Source organism: Ceratotherium simum, chromosome 33, assembly GCF_057802395.1.
Source record: "Ceratotherium simum simum isolate JZ-2026a chromosome 33, ASM5780239v1, whole genome shotgun sequence".
Taxonomy (NCBI): domain Eukaryota; kingdom Metazoa; phylum Chordata; class Mammalia; order Perissodactyla; family Rhinocerotidae; genus Ceratotherium; species Ceratotherium simum.
Window position 1 is genome coordinate 19172685 of NC_141932.1, and position 20322 is coordinate 19193006.

The 20322-nt window shown below is 56.7% G+C and overlaps 1 protein-coding gene across 2 annotated transcripts in view; it reads left to right on the top strand.

Annotated features, from left to right (window-relative positions):
* Positions 1-20322, top strand: part of MEGF8 (multiple EGF like domains 8) — a 41416-nt gene that overhangs the window by 17130 nt on the left and 3964 nt on the right. The window contains exons 16-40 of one of the 2 annotated variants that reach the window (XM_014795183.2): positions 188-306; positions 390-521; positions 604-717; positions 1181-1429; positions 1931-2130; positions 2464-2674; positions 2777-3026; positions 3551-3683; positions 5519-5766; positions 5849-5959; positions 6126-6244; positions 6681-6888; positions 7417-7597; positions 8405-8568; positions 9354-9498; positions 10480-10711; positions 11909-12032; positions 12166-12379; positions 12499-12713; positions 16567-16774; positions 16958-17117; positions 17527-17719; positions 18213-18383; positions 18511-18641; positions 19162-19294. In XM_014795183.2, coding sequence (XP_014650669.1) covers positions 188-306; positions 390-521; positions 604-717; positions 1181-1429; positions 1931-2130; positions 2464-2674; positions 2777-3026; positions 3551-3683; positions 5519-5766; positions 5849-5959; positions 6126-6244; positions 6681-6888; positions 7417-7597; positions 8405-8568; positions 9354-9498; positions 10480-10711; positions 11909-12032; positions 12166-12379; positions 12499-12713; positions 16567-16774; positions 16958-17117; positions 17527-17719; positions 18213-18383; positions 18511-18641; positions 19162-19294 — 4365 coding nt within the window. The remainder of the gene's footprint in view (positions 1-187; positions 307-389; positions 522-603; positions 718-1180; positions 1430-1930; positions 2131-2463; positions 2675-2776; positions 3027-3550; positions 3684-5518; positions 5767-5848; positions 5960-6125; positions 6245-6680; positions 6889-7416; positions 7598-8404; positions 8569-9353; positions 9499-10479; positions 10712-11908; positions 12033-12165; positions 12380-12498; positions 12714-16566; positions 16775-16957; positions 17118-17526; positions 17720-18212; positions 18384-18510; positions 18642-19161; positions 19295-20322) is intronic. The other variant, XM_087421678.1, reaches the window with a different exon arrangement.

Here is a 20322-nt window from a genome sequence, read left to right on the forward strand (position 1 = left end):
CTACAGAACGCATGGGTGTCTTGAGAGGCAGGCAGCTGGGGAGGGAGGTCGGCTTGGAGGGGTGATCTTTGGGGTGGGACAGGCAAGGGAGGCAGCTGCTTGTTGAGCTGGTGATGGGAACCACCGACTGGTGCTGAGAGCCCAAGGGACAGGGCTAAACTGGGCTCTTACTTCTCCAACCCGCCAGGACCGCTTCTGTGAGTGGCATCAGAGTACCAGCCGCAAAGGGGACGCGGCATGCAGCCGGCGGGGCCGGGGTCGGGGTGCCCTGAAGAGCCCGGAGGAGTGTCCCCCACTCTGCAGCCAGTGAGCCCCACCAGGCCCAGGGAGCTGGGGTGTTGGGGAGTGTCTGGGCTGGGCCGTGGTGTGACCCTGCCCTGGCTCCCCAGGCGCCTGACCTGTGATGACTGCCTGGCCAACTCGAGCCAGTGCGCCTGGTGCCAGTCCACCCACACCTGCTTCCTGTTTGCTGCCTACCTGGCCCGGTACCCGCATGGGGGCTGCCGAGGCTGGGACGACAGGTGCGTCCAGGTGGCGGGGCTCTTCGAGGGGAAGGTGGAGACTTCAGAGGGCTCTGACACCCCCACACTGGTTGTCCTGCAGCGTGCACTCAGAGCCGCGGTGCCGGAGCTGCGACCGCTTCCTGACCTGCCACGAGTGTCTGCAGAGCCATGAGTGCGGCTGGTGTGCCAACGAGGACAACCCCACGCTGGGCCGGTGAGGCTGGGGGGCGGGGGCGTGAGGTGTGCGGCCCTCTGCCTGCCCTGATCCTAACAGCCGCTCTCTTTCTCTGCCCCTCTGCCTTACCGTCATCTGTTTTTCATCACCTTCCCCTTTCTCTCTGTTTCTCACTCTCTTCTACCTCTCTGCTCTTTCCCTGTCTCTGTGACTTGTCTTCTCTCATCTTTCTTTCTGTTTTCTTTTTTATCTTTCTGTATCTGTCTCTTCTTCTCTCTCCCTGTCGCTGTTTCCCTGGCTCTGTGTCTTCTTTTAAAATCTTTTTTGTCTGACTTCTCTGGTTTTCTCTCTGTCTCTCTTGCGTTTCTCCTTCTGTCTCTCTGCATATTCATATTTCTATTTCACTCTGATTGGCCTCCTCTCTCCCTGTCACTGTTTCCCTCTCTCTGTCTCTTGTTTCTTTATCATCCCCCCGTCCTCCCCTTAAATCTCCCACCCCCAGGTGCCTCCAGGGGGACTTCTCAGGGCCCCTGGTTGGGGGTAACTGCTCCCTGTGGGTGGGGGAGGGCCTGGGGCTGTCCCTGGCCCTCCCTGCCCGCTGGGCCTATGCCCGCTGTCCAGATGTGGATGAGTGTCGCTTGGGCCTGGCTCGGTGCCACCTGCGGGCAACCTGCCTGAACACGCCCCTCAGCTACGAGTGTCACTGCCAGCGGGGCTACCAGGGTGACGGAGTCACACACTGCAGTCGCACGTGAGTGGGTCTGGTCTCCATGGAGATGTGCTCCAGGGCCAGGGTGTGTGGAGGTGCAGGGAGAAAGTGATCATTGTGCTGGGGAGCCTCTTGTGGAACCAGCATCCCCAGTGAGGCTGGGGTTTTTACCCTGCAGACTAGGCCCTTGTTAGAGTGACAGGGTCCCCAACGTAACACTAGTTACTGTGGAGACGACTCACCCGTGGACTGTGGGCCATAGTCTTCAGCGTTGCCATGGAGATGGAGGAGGACCAAGTTGAAAGGGTTTTTCATAGAGAACAGATCACCAGTGCTGATATGTGGTTTCTATAGAGACAGTTACCATGTGTGATAGGGTTACCTTAGAGACAGAGCCACCCACGGAGTCCAGGACCATGGAACAGGCAGTAGCTTGTGATGGTGTTGCCATGGAGATGATGAGGTGGAGTGGGGTGAGGGGGGGATGCACTGGGGGCTCTGGGCTGGCCTGGCCCTTACCCCACCCCTGCCACGGCCCCTCAGGTGCCTGGAGGACTGCGGCCATGGTGTGTGCAGCGGCCCTCCTGATTTCACCTGCGTGTGTGACCTGGGCTGGACGTCCGACCTGCCCCCACCCACGCCTGCCCCAGGACCCCCTGCTCCTCGCTGCTCTCGGGACTGTGGCTGCAACTTGCACAGCCACTGCCACAAGCGGGGGCCTGGCTTCTGCGATGAGTGCCAGGGTGAGCAGCCTCCCTCCTCAATACTGCAGGACTGGGCTCAAGGGAGCCTCCTCGGGGCTCCAGTTTCCTCTTCTCTGTGGGCTTCTGTGTCTCCTCACCCAGCTCTGGGTCCCCTGCCCCATTGCCTGCTCCTGACCCCAAACAGGTTTCAGTGCCACTCATCTCTTTGGGGGCCTCAGTCCCTGCGTTGGGACTTGCTAATCCTCCCCAGTCTGGGCCTGGCTCCCCTCCTTTGAAGCAGCCAGGTGGAGTCAGGGATCAGCTGAGCCAGTTGGTTGGGCCCCTTCCCGCCCTTGTGCCTGACTCTGTGTTCTGCTGCTGGGGCCTCCACAGACTGGACGTGGGGGGAGCACTGTGAACGCTGCCGGCCTGGCAGCTTCGGCAACGCCACAGGCTCAGGCGGCTGCCGGCCCTGCCAGTGCAACGGGCATGGGGACCCGCGCCGCGGCCACTGCGACAACCTCAGCGGGCTGTGCTTCTGCCAGGACCACACTGAGGGTGCCCACTGCCAGCTCTGCTCCCCCGGCTACTATGGGGACCCCCGGTGAGCCAGGGGCCAGCCAGGCGGGCCGGGGCGGGTTGGGGTTAGGGATGTAATGGGATGGGGCAGGACTGGTCTGATGCTGGCTCTCCTCCATCTCCCCAGGGCCGGTGGCTCCTGCTTCCGGGAATGTGGAGGTCGCGCCCTCCTCACCAACGTGTCCTCAGTGGCACTGGGCTCACGTCGGGTTGGGGGGCTGCTGCCTCCAGGTGGCGGGGCAGCGAGAGCCGGGCCAGGCCTGTCCTATTGTGTGTGGGTTGTCTCGGCCACTGAGGTGCTACAGCCCTGTGCCCCTGGGACCGTCTGTCCCCCACTCACCCTCACCTTCTCCCCCGATAGCAGCACCCCCTGCACGGTGAGCACTGAGGGCGCCAGGGTTCAGGCCCGTGTCTCCCCCACCCAATGTGAATCCTCAGAGAGACCCTGACCCCTACATCCCTGTTTCTTTATTCTTCAAACCCCAAACTGTATTCCTCAGACTCCCAGCCTTTTGTTCCTGAGGCCCCAGCCCTTGCCAGATCATCTCCTATTTCCTGGACTCCAATTCCCCATTCCCTAGTCCAGGCGTGGTAATTATTTGTACCCTGTGTGCCAACTCTGATCTATTGGTAGTGGCTGCCAGGAGCTGTGTATTGAACAAGAGGCTCCAGGCGAGAGTGCCTGATCGATTAGCCTTGTCTGCTGTGAACACAGGAGGGGGAATGGTGGTCTCCATGCCACGGTTTGGCAGTCTGCCTGGGAGGTTCAAACAGCCTGTTTCCCAGTCTCAGATTGCGCTCTCTTCCTGAGTTTCTCCTCCTCCCTGACCCTCTTTCCATGCTCATCATCCCCTCTTTCCATGCTCATCATCCCCTGATCCTTGACTCTGCACCCCTCCAGCTGAGCTATGTCCTGGCCTTTGACGGATTCCCACGCTTCCTGGATACTGGTGTCGTCCAGTCAGACCGAAGCCTCATTGCTGCCTTCTGCGGCCAGCGGCGGGACAGGCCCCTCACTGTGCAGGCCCTGTCTGGTATGGGGCTGGGGGAAGTGGGACCTCTCTCCTGGGCTATGTATCCCTTGCCCCTGCATCTTGCTGCCTGAAGTGGGCTCAAGACCTAGCCCGACTCTGCCACTGACTTGCTGGGTGACACAATCCTTGCCACCTGTGGGCCTCAGTTTCTTCAGCTGAGGGGCAAATAGAGAGGATTGCACAGAAGGGCCAAGTGGGACATGTCTTTGGGGCACACAGAATGTGGCTGGTGTGTGAGGGCCCCTGAGCATCTCCTCAGCCTGGTGGTTGTTAACCAGGGGTGATTTTGCCCCTTGGGGTATTTGGCTATGTCTGGAGACATTCTGCTTGTCATGATTGGGGTGTTACTGGCATCTCATGGGTATAGGCCAGAGATGCTGCTGTGCACTTTACAATGCAGAGGGCAGCCCCCACAACCAAGAATTACCAGGCCCCATTGTGTCGACAGTGCTGAAAGGTTGAGAAACCTGGCTTAGTCTGGTGGAGATGCGCTAGAAATCCTTTGTTACCCATGGCAGTTAAAGGACCTGAGTTTGGAAATGCTTCTGTTTATACTGTAAATCAGAGTGGTTCCAAGGCTGGGAGAGAGAGGGAAAGAGGGTGCAGTTGTAGTCGGCCTGCTGGAGATTGCATGCAACCACAGGCCCCACAGTGAGCAGCTGGAACTGAGTGGCCCGTCAGTTTCATTTCACTCAGCAAATGTTTACTGAGCACCCACAGTGAGCCGAGCCTGAGCTAGACACTGGGGCTGCAGCAGTGAACGAGGGACACCGGTGCTGCCTTCATGGACTCACAGTGTGTGTGTGTGTGTGTCGAGGGGGTGACAAACAGCAGCAAACAAAGTATGCTCAGCATAGTGACCCCTTCGCTAGGGACCGAGGAAATGGAAGGGAGTGGGCTCCTGGGTCCGTCTGGGAGTTGGGGAGAGTTTCTTTGCAGAGGTGAAATTTCACTTGAGGCCTGAAGGGGGCAGTGTGGGTGAGGGAGGGGAACTTGTGATGCTGCAGCCTGAGGACCAGGAGAATGGGAGGCGATGGGGTCAGAGGGCCCCCCCCCTTTTTTAATATAATTTTATGAGGGGCCAGTCTGGTGGCATAGTGGTTAAGTTCACATGCTCCGCTTTGGCAGCCTGTGGTTCCCAGGTTCAGATCCCAGGCGCAGACCTACACACTGCTCATCAAGCCATGCTGTGGTGGCGTCCCATGTAGAAAATAGAGGAAGATGGGCGCGGACGTTAGTTCAGGGACAACCTTCCTCAGCAAAAAGAGGGAGATTGGCAGTAGACGTAGCTCAGGGCCAATCTTCCTCATCAAAAAAAAAATGTGTATATGTATATATATAATTTTATGGAAGCATTTTTTACGTACTATGTCATTAATTCCTGCCCCCCGCCCCCACTAATCTGCTTTCTAAGGAGACTTGGTTTCCTGTAAGACAGTAGGGAGTTGTGGAGGGTTTGGAGCTTGCCAGTGACAGCTCGGATTCAGGTTTGTAAGGGTCACTTGGGCTGCTGTGAAGGGCAGCATATAGGGAGCCAGGAGGACCAGTGGGGAGACGAGCTGGTGTCCAGGCTAGTCGGTGAGCAGGTGGCAAGCAGTGGGTGAATATGTGAATATGAAAGAGATTGAGGCTTTAAAAGCAACAGAACTTGATGGGTTGGGTGAGGGAGAGGGTGTGTGGTGTTTAGGAGAATGGTTAATCACAGCAGTGGTTATAAGTTACCAGGGTGCCTTGCTTCCCTGCCCAGTTACACTGGGTTTCCTCAAACCCTGGAGGCAGAGCAGTGCCCTGGAACGTGGACTTGCTGCAAGCCTCTGGCTTCTCTCCCCTGACAGGGCTGCTCGTGTTACACTGGGAGGCCAACGGCTCCTTGTCCTGGGGCTTCAATGCCTCAGTGGGCTCTGCTCGTTGTGGGTCAGGGGGCCCCGGGAGCTGCCCTGTCCCCCAGGAGTGTGTGCCCCAGGATGGAGCCGCAGGTGCTGGACTCTGCCGATGTCCCCAGGGCTGGGCTGGCCCACACTGCCGCATGGCTCTGTGTCCAGAGAACTGCAACGCCCACAGTGGGGCAGGGACTTGTAACCAGGTACAGGTGGGACAGGGCAAGCCAGATGGGACAAGGGTGGTGATCAGGGCTCCCCCCCAAACCTCCTTCTACTGTCCCCCAGAGCCTGGGCGTGTGCATCTGTGCCGAGGGTTTTGGGGGCCCTGACTGTGCCACGAAGCTGGATGGTGGGCAGCTGGTCTGGGAGACCCTCATGGATAGCCGCCTCTCAGCCGTGAGTCGTGGATGCCACTCCCAAGGGAGGTGCCACACAGCCCACCTCCAGCATCATCCTTCCCCCCTCCACTCTTTGGACCACGCCCTAGACCCTACATCTCCCTGACATTTTGTCATGACCTTAGCCTGACCCCTCGCCTCCCCACCCCCAACCCCACCCCAAGGACACTGCTAGCCGCTTCCTGCACCGCCTGGGGCACACCATGGTGGAGGGACCTGATGCCACCTTGTGGATGTTTGGGGGCCTGGGCCTGCCCCAGGGGCTGCTGGGAAACCTGTACAGGTGAGGACTGCCCTGGGGAGGTGGGATACCTGAATGAGAGGTCACCTCAGGGGATGCTGAGATGTCTGTCACAAAAGAGTCCCTTCAGGGGGGTGCAGAAAAACCTCTATAGGTGAAGGACACCCCAAAGGATGCTGGAACACTTGTCACAGGAGGCTCACCTCAGGGACTGGGATACTTATTTGGGTGGTGCTACCCTGGGGGGTGGTAAGATGACTGTCATAGGAGGGTCACCTTAGGGGGTGTTGGGATACCTGAGGGGGGTCACCCCAAGGGATGCTGGGATACCTGCCAAGTAGGGGTTCACCCCAGGCAATGCTGGGATACTCATAGAAGGGGTCACCCCAGGGGATGCTGAGATACGTGTTGGGGGGTCACCTCAGGGGACGCTGGGATGACTGTAGTGTGAGGCTGCTTTTTTGCATCTCTGCCCCAGGTACTCAGTGAGTGAGCGGCGGTGGACACAGATGCTGGCGGGCGCTGAGGACGGGGGCCCAGGCCCCTCACCCCGCTCCTTCCATGCAGCTGCCTATGTGCCCGCTGGCCGTGGTGCCATGTACCTGCTGGGGGGGCTTACAGCTGGGGGCGTCACCCGCGACTTCTGGGTCCTCAACCTCACCACTCTGCAGTGGCGCCAGGAGAAGGTGAGCATTTCTTCCCTCCCCCAGCCCCCACAACCAGGCTTTAGCAAAGATGGCCTCAGCAGCTCCTTCCAGCTTCATCCTCAGACGAAGTAGCTTCCTCTCAGCGCTCCAGCACAAGTCCCAGAATTGAATTTCATTGGCCATCCTGGGTCACATTGTATTCCCAAGCCAATCCCTGGCCAAGGGGATGTGATGCACTGGGCAGCCACGCTGGGACAAAGTGCACTGTGGAGTGGATACAGTCAGCCGCACGCAACCAGAGTGAGAGCAGAGGAGTAAAGGCTTCCCAAAAGAACACTAGGCTGCTCCTACCTGACAAAGTGACGCTGAGCTGGCAGAAATAGCAGGAGGTCTGCTGCACACCTGCCAGGACCAGGGCTGGTCGGAAGGCCTGAGGTCTGACCAGTCCCGGGCAGCTAGATACCTCCCTAGCAGTTCCTGGGGAGTGTGGGCAGCTCTGAATCTTGCTTCTACCCACATGGTGACCCTTGACCTCTGGCCCCCCAGTGACTGCCCTCCATCCCCCAGGTCCCTCAGACCGTGGAGCTGCCAGCAGTTGCTGGTCACACCCTTACTGCCCGCCGAGGCCTGTCTCTGCTCCTGGTGGGTGGTTACTCTCCTGAAAATGGCTTCAATCAGCAACTGCTCGAGTACCAGCTGGCGACCGGCGCCTGGGTATCGGGAGCCCAGAGTGGGACCCCCCCCACAGGTGGGGCTGGGATAGGGAGGGCACAGCACCTTTGACCTCCCAGCCATTCAGGGCTTTGTGTGGGCTCTATCCACTCCTGTCCTCTGTGGTCACTGCCCTCCATACCTTGTTGTCTCCTTGTCTCCCCTCTAACCCCCACCCCCAGATTCTCAGGACACCATCTCTTGAAAAGTTCAGTTTCTTTATTTACCCCTCCCAGACTCCATGAGAAGCTGCCCACTTCTTGCCCAGTAATGATGGGTCATTGTCTCCCTCCCCCAGGTCCCAGATTACTGCCCTTCAGGTATTCTATCTCTACCTTTCCTTCTGCATTCTTTGATCGCTGTCCCCCAGGATCTCCTGGTCACCATGTCTCCCTCTCTTCTCTTTCCCAGAGTCTAATGGTTGTCCTTTAGAACTGAGGGAGAGGGCCGGCCCTGTTGCGCAGTGGTTAAGCGTGCGCGCTCCACTGCTGGCGGCCCGGGTTCAGATCCCGGGCATGCACCGATGTACCGCTTGTCGGGCCATGCTGTGGCAGTGTCCCATATAAAGTAGAGGAAGATGGGCACAGATGTTAGCCCAGGGCCAGTCTTCCTCAGCAAAAAAGAGGAAGATTGGCATGGATGTTAGCTCAGGGCTGATCTTCCTCACCAGAAAAAAAAAAAAAAGAACCGAGGGAGACAGAGGGGTTGAGAAGGGCTCCTTGATCTCTGGCCTCAGGGCCCAGTAGGGTGGTGGTCTGGTCACAAGAAGGGGAGCCTGGAAGGTGGGAGGCGTTCCTGATCATCAGCCCTTCCTTCAGGCTCTGTGCTCACTTGCCCCACCCAGGACTCTATGGTCATTCTGCGGTGTACCATGAGGCCACCGACTCCCTCTATGTGTTTGGGGGTTTCCGCTTCCACGTGGAGCTGGCAGCCCCGTCACCTGAGCTCTACTCCCTGCACTGTCCTGACCGCACCTGGAGCCTGCTGGCCCCTTCTCAGGGGGCAAAGGTCAGGAAAAGAGGTGCAGACAGATGGAAGTAAGGGGCAGGAGGGGGGACCCCTTTTCCAGTGCCCCAGGGACTGGCTTGACCCTGGATTCCTACTTCCTTTCCAGTCCCCTAAACTGAACTATGGCACCCCAAGTCCTCCCTTTTTCCATCTCTGACTTGAGAAAGGAATCCTAGATCAGGAGGTCGGAGGCCTGGGTTCTGCCCCAGCTCTGCCCCACTCTTAGTGTGGCCCTGGCAGGTCCCTCCCATTCCTGGCCTCCCCATCAATAAAACGTAGGACTGAGGTTTCTTGCACTTCCTGCCTTCAAGGCCAAAGGAGCCACTGTGTGGGAGAACGTGAAACCCCAGATGTGCTGGTTAGAGAAAATTGTGTTTTCCATCCACAAACATATTTCCAAGCCCTTCTTGGGGCTGGACTGCGAGGGAGGCAGAAGTAAGAGACTTGATCGAGCTTCATGCCCAGCATGCCCCCAGCCCAGCTGGCCAGGTCACATGAGAAATGTGGGGTTCATCTTAAGCAGTCCAGGCTAGGTTTCTGGGGAACAGCGCTGGACATGGGGGTTCTGGGAGTTTGGGGAAAGGAGATGGCCCTGGGGCTGCTCTGAGGAATGAGGGAGGTCTCCTGGAGGAAGGGGGTGAGGTTTGAGGAGGGTTAGGATTGGTTGGGCTGGTGGGGGCTGGGGTGTGGGGAGATTCAGGGTGGTGGGTGGGCTGAGAGGGAGCATTGTGAGCACAGGACTGTGGGCTCTGACAGGCCATCCTGTCATCCTCTCTCCCCATCAGCCCCGCCCCCGACTTTTCCATGCCTCGGCCCTGCTGGGGGACACCATGGTGGTCCTTGGGGGGCGCTCGGACCCTGACGAGTTCAGCAGTGACGTTCTGCTCTACCAGGTCAACTGCAACACCTGGCTCCTGCCTGACCTCACCCGTAAGTCCGTCGCTCTCCCTGGGGGCCTGTCCTGGGACCCCCACTCATTAAGAGTCGTTCGGGCCCACCAGCAAAGCTCCTGTCCCCTCCATATTATCTAAACACCCACAGAGATGCCCTCCTTCCTTTTTTTTTGTTAAAAAAATCTATATTTTATAAAAAAATTATTTTAAAAATGTATTAAAAATCTGATTGTAAAAGTAATAATATTCATTGTATGTAATTGGTGAAATAGGAAGAAACAAAGTCTCCCATAATTCCACTCTCTGGAGATAAGGACTGTCATATGTGGGGGTATTTCCTTCCAGGATTTGAGTTCATAGGTTAGAAAGGGGCTGTGTCCTGCCTTTGTGTGTGTGACTGACTGTGGATGTGTTTCTGGGCCTGCTTCCTTTTCTTTTTGCTTCTGTCTCTGACCCTCTGTCTCTAATTCCTTTTTCTCTTAATCTATCTTCTCCATTACTCTGTGACTGTATTTTTTTTTTTAAGGATTTTAAAAAATTGAGGTGAAATTCACATAACAAATTTAACAATTATAAAATTAACTATCAGTGGCATTTAGTACCTTCACAATGTTGTATGTCCACTTGCTCTGTTTGGTTCCAAAACATTTCTCTCTATTCTTATTCCGCTCTTCCTGTTCCTTTCCCTCTCTCTCTCTCCCTCTCTCCCTCTCTCTCTCTCTCTCTCTCTCTCTCTCTCTCTGTGTGTGTGTGTGTGTGTGTGTGTGTGTGTGTCCCTCTCTTTTGTCTTGCCATCTGATTCTCTTATCTGGGCTTATCTGTCTTCTCTCTGTCTTGCCGTGTCCTGTCTGCTCTCCTTAGACTGTCTCCCCGCTCGGCATCCCTCTCTGACTGGCATCTTTGTGTGAGTCTCTTCCCCAAGTCTCCCACTGTCTCATGTGCTCTCTGTCTGTCTCTCTCTGTCTGTCTCTTTCTCTCTGTCTCTGTCTCTTTCTCTAAACGTTCTGTCTTTCCTCAGGCCCAGCCTCTGTGGGACCCCCGATGGAGGAGTCTGTGGCTCACTCTGTGGCGGCGGTGGGAGGCCGCCTGTACATCTCAGGGGGCTTTGGAGGAGTGGCCCTGGGCCGCCTGCTGGCCCTGACCCTGCCCCCCGACCCCTGCCGCCTGCTGCCTTCGCCCGAAGCTTGTAACCAGTCTGGGGCCTGCATATGGTGCCATAGGGCCTGCTTGTCTGGGGACCAGGCCCATAGGTAACCATGGCAACTAGCAGCGCATGGGTGGGTGGTGCTGGTGCCCTCTGAAAGGGGTTCTGTGCTAGGTCAGGCTTGGGAGGAGGCCTCAGGAGTGTACCGTCTGGTTGGGATATCAGTTCACGTGGGAAAATGGCCAGCTCATCACAGGCAGGGGTGGGCTGGGGGCCCCTGAGTGGGGATCCCTGCTTGTGGGCTAGAGTATCAGCCAAGAATGCTTCCTGGAGGAGCTGGGCTGAATGGGCCCCAAAAGACCAGTAGCGTTTAGACCAGCAAAGGGACAGAAGTGGGGCTGCACCTGGCATATTTGAGCAACCATCTGTGTTGGGGAAAGTGAGACTGGAAAGGTGGGTAGGGTCAGCTCAGAAGGGGCTTCCAGTGCCCAGCCAAGGCCGTGGGCTCCATCCAGGTCCACAGACCCCTCATCTGTAGTTCAGGAATCCAGACATCTCAGAAAGCCGGAAGTGCTGTCCTAGGTTTAGCACAACCTCATTTGGCTGCACAATCATCCTGAGTGGGTAGGAGGCTGCTGATTGGCTTTATTTGTCCCTTTAAGTGTGTCACCATGTTCACTGCAGAAATATTAAAGGGTTTGATTTATGGGGTGCTCCCCAGACACCACTAGGGGTGTTATGTAACAATGGGACACCCACTGCTTTTCTAAAATCTGGGAAGTTCTGAAACACATGGCCCTTCAAGGATTTTGGGTAAGGGATTGTGGACCTCCACTATGGATGACAGGGAGCCACGGAGGGTTTGAGCAGGAGAGGGCAGGGGCAAGCCTGGGCAGAAAGCCCCTGGGGCTGTTGTGAGGGAGGGAGTGGCAAGGTGAAGCTACACTTGGGGACTGGAGAGGAGGCTGGGGTGACAGGAAGAGGCCTGAAGGGGGCAAGGGGCAGCAGGGCTGGAGAGGAGGGGATAGTCAGAGAAATTCAGGAGGCAGAAGGCCTCGGTGGCTGGAGAGGCACGAGGATAGGGGTATTGTCCAGTGTCTCTGGCCTGGGTGACAAGTGGACGTGGGACCATCACCAAGTAGGGTGGGGGAGGAGCAGGTGTGGGAGGCCTGTGCTGAGTCCAGTTTGGGATGCACGTGGGGCCTAGAGGACAATGTCCAAGAGGCACCAGGAAGAGGCAAAGGCAGAAGGAGGAAGGATGGGGCCTGGCTTGTGTGATGTGCCGGGCCTCATGCCTCCCCAGGCTGGGATGTGGAGGCCCCCCCTGCTCCCCGATGCCTCGCTCTCCCGAGGAATGTCGGCGTCTCCGGACCTGCAGTGAGTGCCTGGCCCGCCATCCCCGGACCCTGCAGCCTGGAGATGGAGAGGTGAATGGTGTGGGGTTGAAGGAGGTGGTGTCTCAGGAACCACCTGGCTCTTCAGCTGGGATTGAGTGGGAGGAGCTGGGTCGGGAGGGGTGCTGGGGGCGCTGAGGACCCCACTAAGCCCATATTCCCCCAGGCATCTGCCCCCCACTGTAAGTGGTGTACCAACTGCCCCGAGGGCGCCTGCATTGGGCGCAATGGCTCCTGCACCTCAGAGAATGACTGTCGGATCAACCAGAGAGAGGTCTTCTGGGCAGGGAACTGCTCGGAGGCCGCATGTGGGGCCGCCGACTGCGAGCAGTGCACCAGGGAGGGCAAGTGCATGTGGACGCGGCAGTTCAAGAGGACAGGTGGGCGTCGAGGCTTGGTCCCTGAGAGGAGTTTAGGGGCCTGGACTCCTGGATCTGAGGGAGGATGGGCTGGGGGCCTGGACTAGACTGGGTTCTAATCCCTGTGCCCCCAACGCCAGGGGAGACCCGCCGCATCCTCTCAGTGCAGCCCACCTATGACTGGACGTGCTTCAGCCACTCTCTGTTGAATGTGTCCCCAATGCCGGTGGAATCGTCGCCCCCACTGCCCTGCCCCACCCCTTGTCACCTCCTGCCCAACTGCACCTCCTGCTTGGACTCCAAGGGTGCGGACGGGGGCTGGCAGCACTGTGTGTGGAGCAGCAGCCTCCAACAGGTACTGAACCCAGCTGGGTGTCCAGGTGTGGGAGGCCTGTGACCTTTCTCTGCCCTGGCACTGACCTTTCTCTGCTACCTCCTCCTCTGTCCTCCTTCGTCCTCCATCTCCCTAGCTTTGGTCCCACCATTGTGCTTTCTCTTTCCTCTCGCTTTCTTTTCTATCCTCCCAGCATCTCTTTCTTCCCTCCTTGCCTTGTGAGTCTCCCTATTGTGTCTTCTCACCGCATTTCTGTGCCACCTTCTGGATTCCCCAGGCCCTGTGTCTCTCCAGCTCTTGTTCGAGCTCTCCCCGCCCCATCCTTCCCATGACTCATACCATCTCCCTTCTTCCTCCCAAACCTTTCTGCTTCCCTCCTCCATCTCTTTACCTCTCTGCTTTTGGAACTCTTAGTTGTAAGAAACAGAAGCCCACAAGAGCTGGTTTTGTTATAAGGAACTGGGAGTATTTGATGGAATCTGAGGAATGAGCAGTACAGGAAGTACTGCTGTTCCGTCCTCATGCCACTTAGTCTCTAATCTCAACTGTTCTCTGCTTGTCTCCATCCTCCAGTTTCTCTCAGCTTGATCATCAACATACACAGTCTCAGATGGCAGCCTTGAGTCTATGACCCTCAGTCTATGTGACTTTCTAATTCCAGAGACCACGGTCATCTGTGCTCATTGGTTAGCTCACATTCTCAAGGGAAGACTTCAACTCAGCTCATGAGTTAGGTGTCCAGCCTTGGTCCAGTGAGATGTGACTAGGGAGGGATAGGAGCACACGGTTCAAACATGGCAGTTCAGACCCACCCCTCATCCATTGCTATGGGCTGGAGATGGTTCTTGAAGGTGGGCATTGCCTGGAGTGGCACCATATGTGCCAGTGACAGTCTGCCCCTTGACTGCCCAGCACACGCTCTCTCATAAAGGCTGTTCCGAAGATGCCTTTGCCCAGCATGTTAGCTGTCCCAGGGGCAGACACAAGGCGTTCATGCCCCACCCCACCCCAGTGGGAGACAAGGAAGATTCACCTCCTGCTGTCACATCCAAAAGCAGTATCACTGGGCAGAGTTCTGAGTCTCTGATTCCCACTGATGTCCACTCCTCATTCGTCTTTATTGTGCAAGACCCAGTTGAGGTGTGACTGCTCACCGTCTCACAACCTGTGAGCCTACGTGAGTCTTTGGTAAAATAGGAGTGATATCAACAGACCCCACCTGGGCTGTTTTCCAACACCAACAGCCAGTTCTCCAGACACCAGCTGGATGTCCAACAATTCACTTCACTTCTGACACTATCCACCTGGAGTTAGCCTCAGATCCCGCAAGTCATAGCCTCAGATCCCACTCAGTCTCAGAAGACTGCCCCTACTTTGGACGCCAGTCACAAATCCAGGCCACCTGCACTTCTGACGACCAGCTATAAATCAGGGGTTCCCACCACCCCCTCTGTAGTTTCGATAATTTGCTAGAATGGCTCACAGAACTCAGGAACATTTATTTACTAATACTGGTTAATTTAAAGGGTACAACTCAGGAAGAGCCAAATGGAAAAGACAATAGGGCAAGGCCTGGGGGGTGCGGAGCTTCCACACCCTCTCTGGGCTGCTGCCGTCCCAGTGGATGTATTTACCGACTCTGAATTCTGTTGTTTCAGTGTCTTTATAGGGCTCAGTCTCCAGCTCCACTCCCAGGTCTGCAGGTGGGGCTGAAAGTCTCAACCCTCAAGTCACTTGTCTTTCTGGTGACCCCTCACTGAGGCACTCATTAGCATAAACTCAGGTGTGAAGGGGGCTCCTTATGAATGACAAAAGACGTTCCCATCACTCAGGAAATCCCATCTGTTTTAGTAGCTCTATGCCAGGAACTGGGATCAAACACCAAATATACTCTTGTGTTATGCCACACCGTCCCATGAGCAGGTTGTACAAATTAAATGAGAGAACATATTTAGAGTGTGGAGCAGCGCCTGCTGTCAGTCAAAACTTAGTAATGCCCCAGGTTCTGCCCCCTGGGAGGATTCCCAATCTCCACAGTCTGGGACACACCTATAGGGTCCCACAGCGGGGTGGGAGGTGTTCCCCTGGGGGCTCTCAGTGTGACCCTGTGCCGCTGATCTCTAACGACAGAGTCCTCTCCCAGCCTGGGGTCCTTCTGGTGATACAAATTCTTCCCAAATATTGAGATTTCCATTATTCGTCTTTGTGGGGCCTCCAGGGACCGGAAGGCAGCTGCAGAGAGCCTGTTGGCATATGCTGCTCCCCCTGCCCCTCTGTGTTTGCCAGGCTCTCAGGGCAGCTCAGGAGGTGAGGGAGCGGCCAGGTGGGAGGCAGGACCAAGTGGTGGGGCTGGTCAACTGGAGAGCACGGAGTTGATGCTGCATGTGAATGTGGCTTCTGCCAGGTCTTCTGATTTCTATGAAATCTCCTAGTTAAAAGCATCAGCTCAGGTTTTTAAAAACACCACCACATGGATCAAACATAATGGGTGTGCAGGTCAGACCTGTTATGATTTGGCCCAAGAGCAGCCATATTTTAACCATCCTGCTTGTTGTTTTGAATGACTGGCTTCAGAGCCTGGGACAAGCAACAGAGTGCTCCCCTCCCTGGCTGGCTGGCTTCTTTCCTCCTTCCCTTTCTTCCTGCACCACATTCTTCACTGAGTACCATCCTCATACTGGGCACTTTGCTAGGCTGTGGGTATATGTCAGCAGATGAGCTGGGGTCCTGCTCTCGGAACTTATGTTCCTACATCTCCTCCAGGAACACAGGAAATGCAGTTTATGGTGTTGGGCAGCATCGCATTTGGTCACTAGGGAGGTCACAGCAGAAAGTGCTATGCAGACTGGGGACTCGGGTGTCTCTCCGCCCCTCCCAGATTGCCCTGCTGTTTGCCAACAGATGCACTAAATTTAGATGTGGGAGCTTAGCCTGGCAGGGAACTTGGCTCTGGCAGTTCAGCACGGCTCAGCTCATCGCCGGCCCTAACCCTCAGTGGGCTCAGAGCTCCGGCCACAGCAGTCAGGGTTTCTATTTCAGGATTGCATGGTGGCTTTGCTAAGTGCTCTCAGACCACCAGCCTAGACCAGTCTCTTTCCTCTTATAGTTTACTTAAGGCCTGAGCCGTAAATAAAATGCTCCTGTACACTGAGCTAAGTTCCCAGGAGTCTGAACCTCATTGCGTACCTTGTCTGGGTCCCAGGACGTGATAAGTGATGGCTTGTGAGCTGCTGTGTAGCCCTGACTGTGGACTCCTCAGCTTCCCGGCCTAGGGTGGGAGGATTCCTGTTGGCCCAGCAGCCGGGTCCGTGGTTTTTCTAAGCAACTATTGTTTGCAACCCCCTCTCCTGATACTAGTTTCTGTCTCCACCTGGGATCGTTGTCTTCCTTTCATTATAAGACATAGCTATGTGTTAAGCCAGGTTGGTGAAGGAGACTTATCACACCAGCGCAGTGGGACCTCTGGAGCCCAGGGCAGACAGTGCAGCCAGCCCTTACCAGGACTGGAGTCGGGGCCTGGAAAGCCGCCTCTCCGCCTGTCTGGGTGTGAGGTTCTCATTTCTGCTTCCTTCTGCATCTGCTTTTTCCTGCCTCTCTCTGATCTCTTCATTTGCTCATCCAAATGGCCCTGGCAGCCCTAGTCTACACAATCTTCTAGTTCCAAGGACATCCCCAGCCGCCTGACTTCCAGTCTGGACTTCTAGTTACAAATGCTTGAGAGGGAGAATGTGATGACCCCATCTGCTGTCCACTTTGGTCCACTCACCTGTGGCCAGGGATGGGTAAGACCTCCGAGAAGAGGGTGCAGTCCAGGAAGATTCCCAGGATGTGTTTGTTTGACCCTCTTTCTCTGCCATTTCCCCTCCCTGTACAGTGTCTGAGCCCCTCCTACCTGCCCCTGCGGTGTATGGCTGGAGGCTGCGGGCGGCTGCTCCGTGGACCTGAGAGCTGCTCCCTGGGCTGTGCGCAGGCGTCACAGTGTGCCTTGTGTCTGCGGCGTCCCCACTGTGGCTGGTGTGCCTGGGGGGGCCAGGATGGGGGTGGCCGCTGCCTGGAGGGTGGACTCAGCGGCCCCCGTGATGGTGAGGTGGTATTGGGCATGGGGTGAGAGGGGCTGGTCCTTGGCTGGGGTCTGGTGCAGAGAACATGGCGGGTGCTGGGAGCCAACTCAGAGGTGGGGCTCTGGGGAAGTAGGAGTGAGGGTCTGGGTGACTAGGTGGGCAGTGCAGAGGCCTCCCAGGTGAGGTCTTGTATCCCCGTCCCAGGGCTGACCTGTGGGCGACCTGGGGCCTCCTGGGCCTTCCTGTCCTGCCCCCCTGAGGACGAGTGTGCCAACGGGCACCACGACTGCAATGAGACACAGAACTGCCATGACCGGCCCCACGGTTACGAGTGCAGCTGCAAGACAGGCTACACAATGGACAAGTAAGGCTGCTGCCAGGCCGGGGCTGGGGAACCGAGGTGGGTGGGGCTGGACAGCTTGGGGGAGTCTGTGGGAAGCAGTAGAGCATGAGGTATGGGCGAAAGGAACCACAGCACGCCGGAAGAAAACAGTGCAAGGCGCAGAGGTGGTGAGATTGACCCAGGAATGTGTGAGGGTGGGGGCTGGGTCGTTGAGGGGCAAGGTTGGTAAGTTTAATAGGGTACCCAGGAGGAGGTGGTGTCACAGGCTAGCTCCTGAGGGAGGCGGTGGGCTGGGCTGTGGAGGGAAAGTGATGGAACAGACCAGGGGTGCAAACTAGTTGAGGAGAGGATGGGATGGTGGGTGGCGACCCGTCATTGGGAGAGGGTGGCCACGGCCCTGCCCTGACCACCCGCATCTCCCCCCCTGCAGTATGACGGGGCTGTGCCGCCCTGTGTGCGCCCAGGGCTGCGTGAATGGCTCGTGTGTGGAGCCTGACCACTGCCGCTGCCACTTCGGCTTTGTCGGCCGCAACTGCTCCACGGAGTGTCGCTGCAACCGCCACAGCGAGTGTGCCGGCGTGGGGGCCCGCGACCACTGCCTGCTCTGCCGCAACCACACCAAGGTGGGCCTCACGGGGCCTCAGACCCAACCCTGGGACCCGGCCCTTCTTTGCCTTCAGCCCATGCTCAGGTGTCTTGAACCTCCTTCCAAGCCCTGATAAGCCAGGCTCGGGGAGGAGGTGGCACAGCCCTATCTCGGGGAGGTGTGAGAAGACTTTGGGGATATCATCTGGGCTTGTATCACAGAAGAGCTGCCCTGGAGTAGTGGACAGTTGGTGCTGGGCCAGGGAGGGTGGTCACGTGAAGGAGGATTTGGGAAGGTTTAGGGAAGGGCTTTCTGAGTTCAACATTCTGGGCTGGAGAGGAGTGAACCCCCTGTCACTGGAGGTGTGGAAGTAAAGGCAGAGGGCTAAATCGCATATAGGCTGAGATTGTCCAAGCCAAGTGCCAGGCCTCTACTGTCCTCCCGTGGTGCTCTTAGAACCTGCCCCCTCCCCACTTTTGTGCCCCCCGTGATTCTCCAACCCTCCTTACTGCCCTGTGCCTGGTTTCTAGGGCAGCCACTGTGAGCAGTGCCTCCCCCTGTTCGTGGGTTCAGCCGTGGGTGGTGGGACCTGCCGGCCCTGCCATGCCTTCTGTCGTGGCAACAGCCACGTCTGCGTCTCCAGGAAGGAGCTCGAAATGGCCAGGAAGGAGCCAGAGAAGTATTCACTGGATCCAGAGGAGGTGAAAGAGGCTGGGGTCCCGAACTCCTGGATCTGGGGGAGGAGGGGTCTGGGGTCTGGACTCTTGGGCCAAGGGAGGAGGGGCTGGTCCATGCCTTTTTATGATCACCCTGTTCTTCCTTGACCAGATTGAAAACTGGGTGACAGAGGGTCCTAGTGAAGACGAGGCTGTGTGTGTGAACTGCCAGAATAATAGCTATGGGGACAAGTGTGAGAGCTGCCTCCACGGCTACTTCCTCCTGGATGGGAAATGCACCAAGTAAGTGGAAGGGGGGCCCGGGACACTTCTCTACTCAGTAGGAATAGCTCTGAGAGCCAGACTCCTCTCCCCAGTCAGACTCCCCTCCCCACTCTTCTGCCACCGGTCAGGAGAGGATGAAATCCCCAGGGAGCCCCCAGGCTGAGGCAGGGGTTGGGAGCAATGAGCTAGACTCAGATGGGAGACCACCTGCCTCAGAGGCCAATGCTGAAATGCAGGCTACAGAGCAGCCCCAATGGAGACTGGTGGGCAAAGAGAAAGGGCTGCTGGGGGAGAGGTCTCCCCATTCCACCCCCTTCCTTCTGAATGGTCAGTAAACTCTGCATCAGTCCAACCCGGGGACTAATCCTGACTCTGCCACTTAATGACTCTGTGGCCTTGGGCAAACGGCTTGACCTGTGTGAGCCTCAGTTTCCTCTTCTGGCCTGTTGCACAGATTGGAGCTCACATATGCAGCACCCAGCCTGGGCCCCTGCAGGTCATGGGAGCCCTATAGCTCCATCTTCTTTCTCTTCCTCAGATGCCAGTGTAACGGGCATGCAGATACATGTAACGAGCAGGATGGGACAGGCTGCCCATGTCAGAACAACACGGAGACGGGCACTTGCCAGGGCAGCTCGCCCAGTGACCGCCGAGACTGCTACAAGTACCAGGTGTGGCGGGGGAAGCGAGTTATGGGCCAAGGGCCCCACACTCCCAAGAAGTCAGAGCTGGGATGAGTTAGCCCGGCCCAGGCAGGACTGACAACATGGTTCTGATATCTGTGGTCATGGGATCAAAATCAGCTTGATAGACTGTCCCTGAGCCCCAGTCAGTTTCAGGCCCTGGGCAGTGATGCTGGGGACCTGGAAATGAGCCTGTTGCAGCAGCTCTCAGGCTGGTGAGGAGACAGCCTCCATTGCAGATAGTTACAACTTAAAGGTTACAAATACCAGAGAACCCATCTCATAGTAGCTTAAGCAACAAAGCTAATGTATTGGCTCTCAAAGCTGAGGTCTGGAGTCTACCTTCAGGAATGGGCAGATCCAGGTGCTCCTGCATTGCCATCAGGAGTCTCTTTCCTTGCGTTTTGACTCACTTTCCTCTGTGTTGTCTTCATTCTCAGGCAGGTTTTCCCCCAAGTGGCAGCCCCTACCTGATGACCTAGGCCTAAGAGGGGATCTCATATTATTACTAATATCCAGATTCAAATTCCCCGTGAGTCTGTTTCCGTTTTCTTTGGCTTGGTTGGTTGCCGTGTTGCAGGCTCGCTTCCCACAGAGGTGATAGTCCCTGCTCCCTTCTTGGAGTACAGCTCCTACCACCTCACTCACCCGCCTTTTCTCTCTAGTTCCACAGAGGAGAGAAAATTCCTTACTTGCCTCAGTTTCCCCTGCCCATCTACAGAAACATCATTTCTGCAAAGATACAACTCCACCCAAATTGGTGACAGAACTTCACAAGCTTTACTGACCCCTAACATTTCCATCCTGGACCAGAAATTTTGCTTTCTTGATGCATAATCAAAAGGCCCATTGGTGTTTGCCAAAATAGAGAGCCCTAGAGATTAATTCAGACCCCCCTCCCCTCCCCCAGCACCTCTGTTGGCAGCTCTGAAGCAGCAGTTTCTTTAGGTTCTGATAACGATAGCAGTAGTAGCTGCTCTGTAAAGAGTGCCTGCCACGGAGCTGGTGCTGTGCTG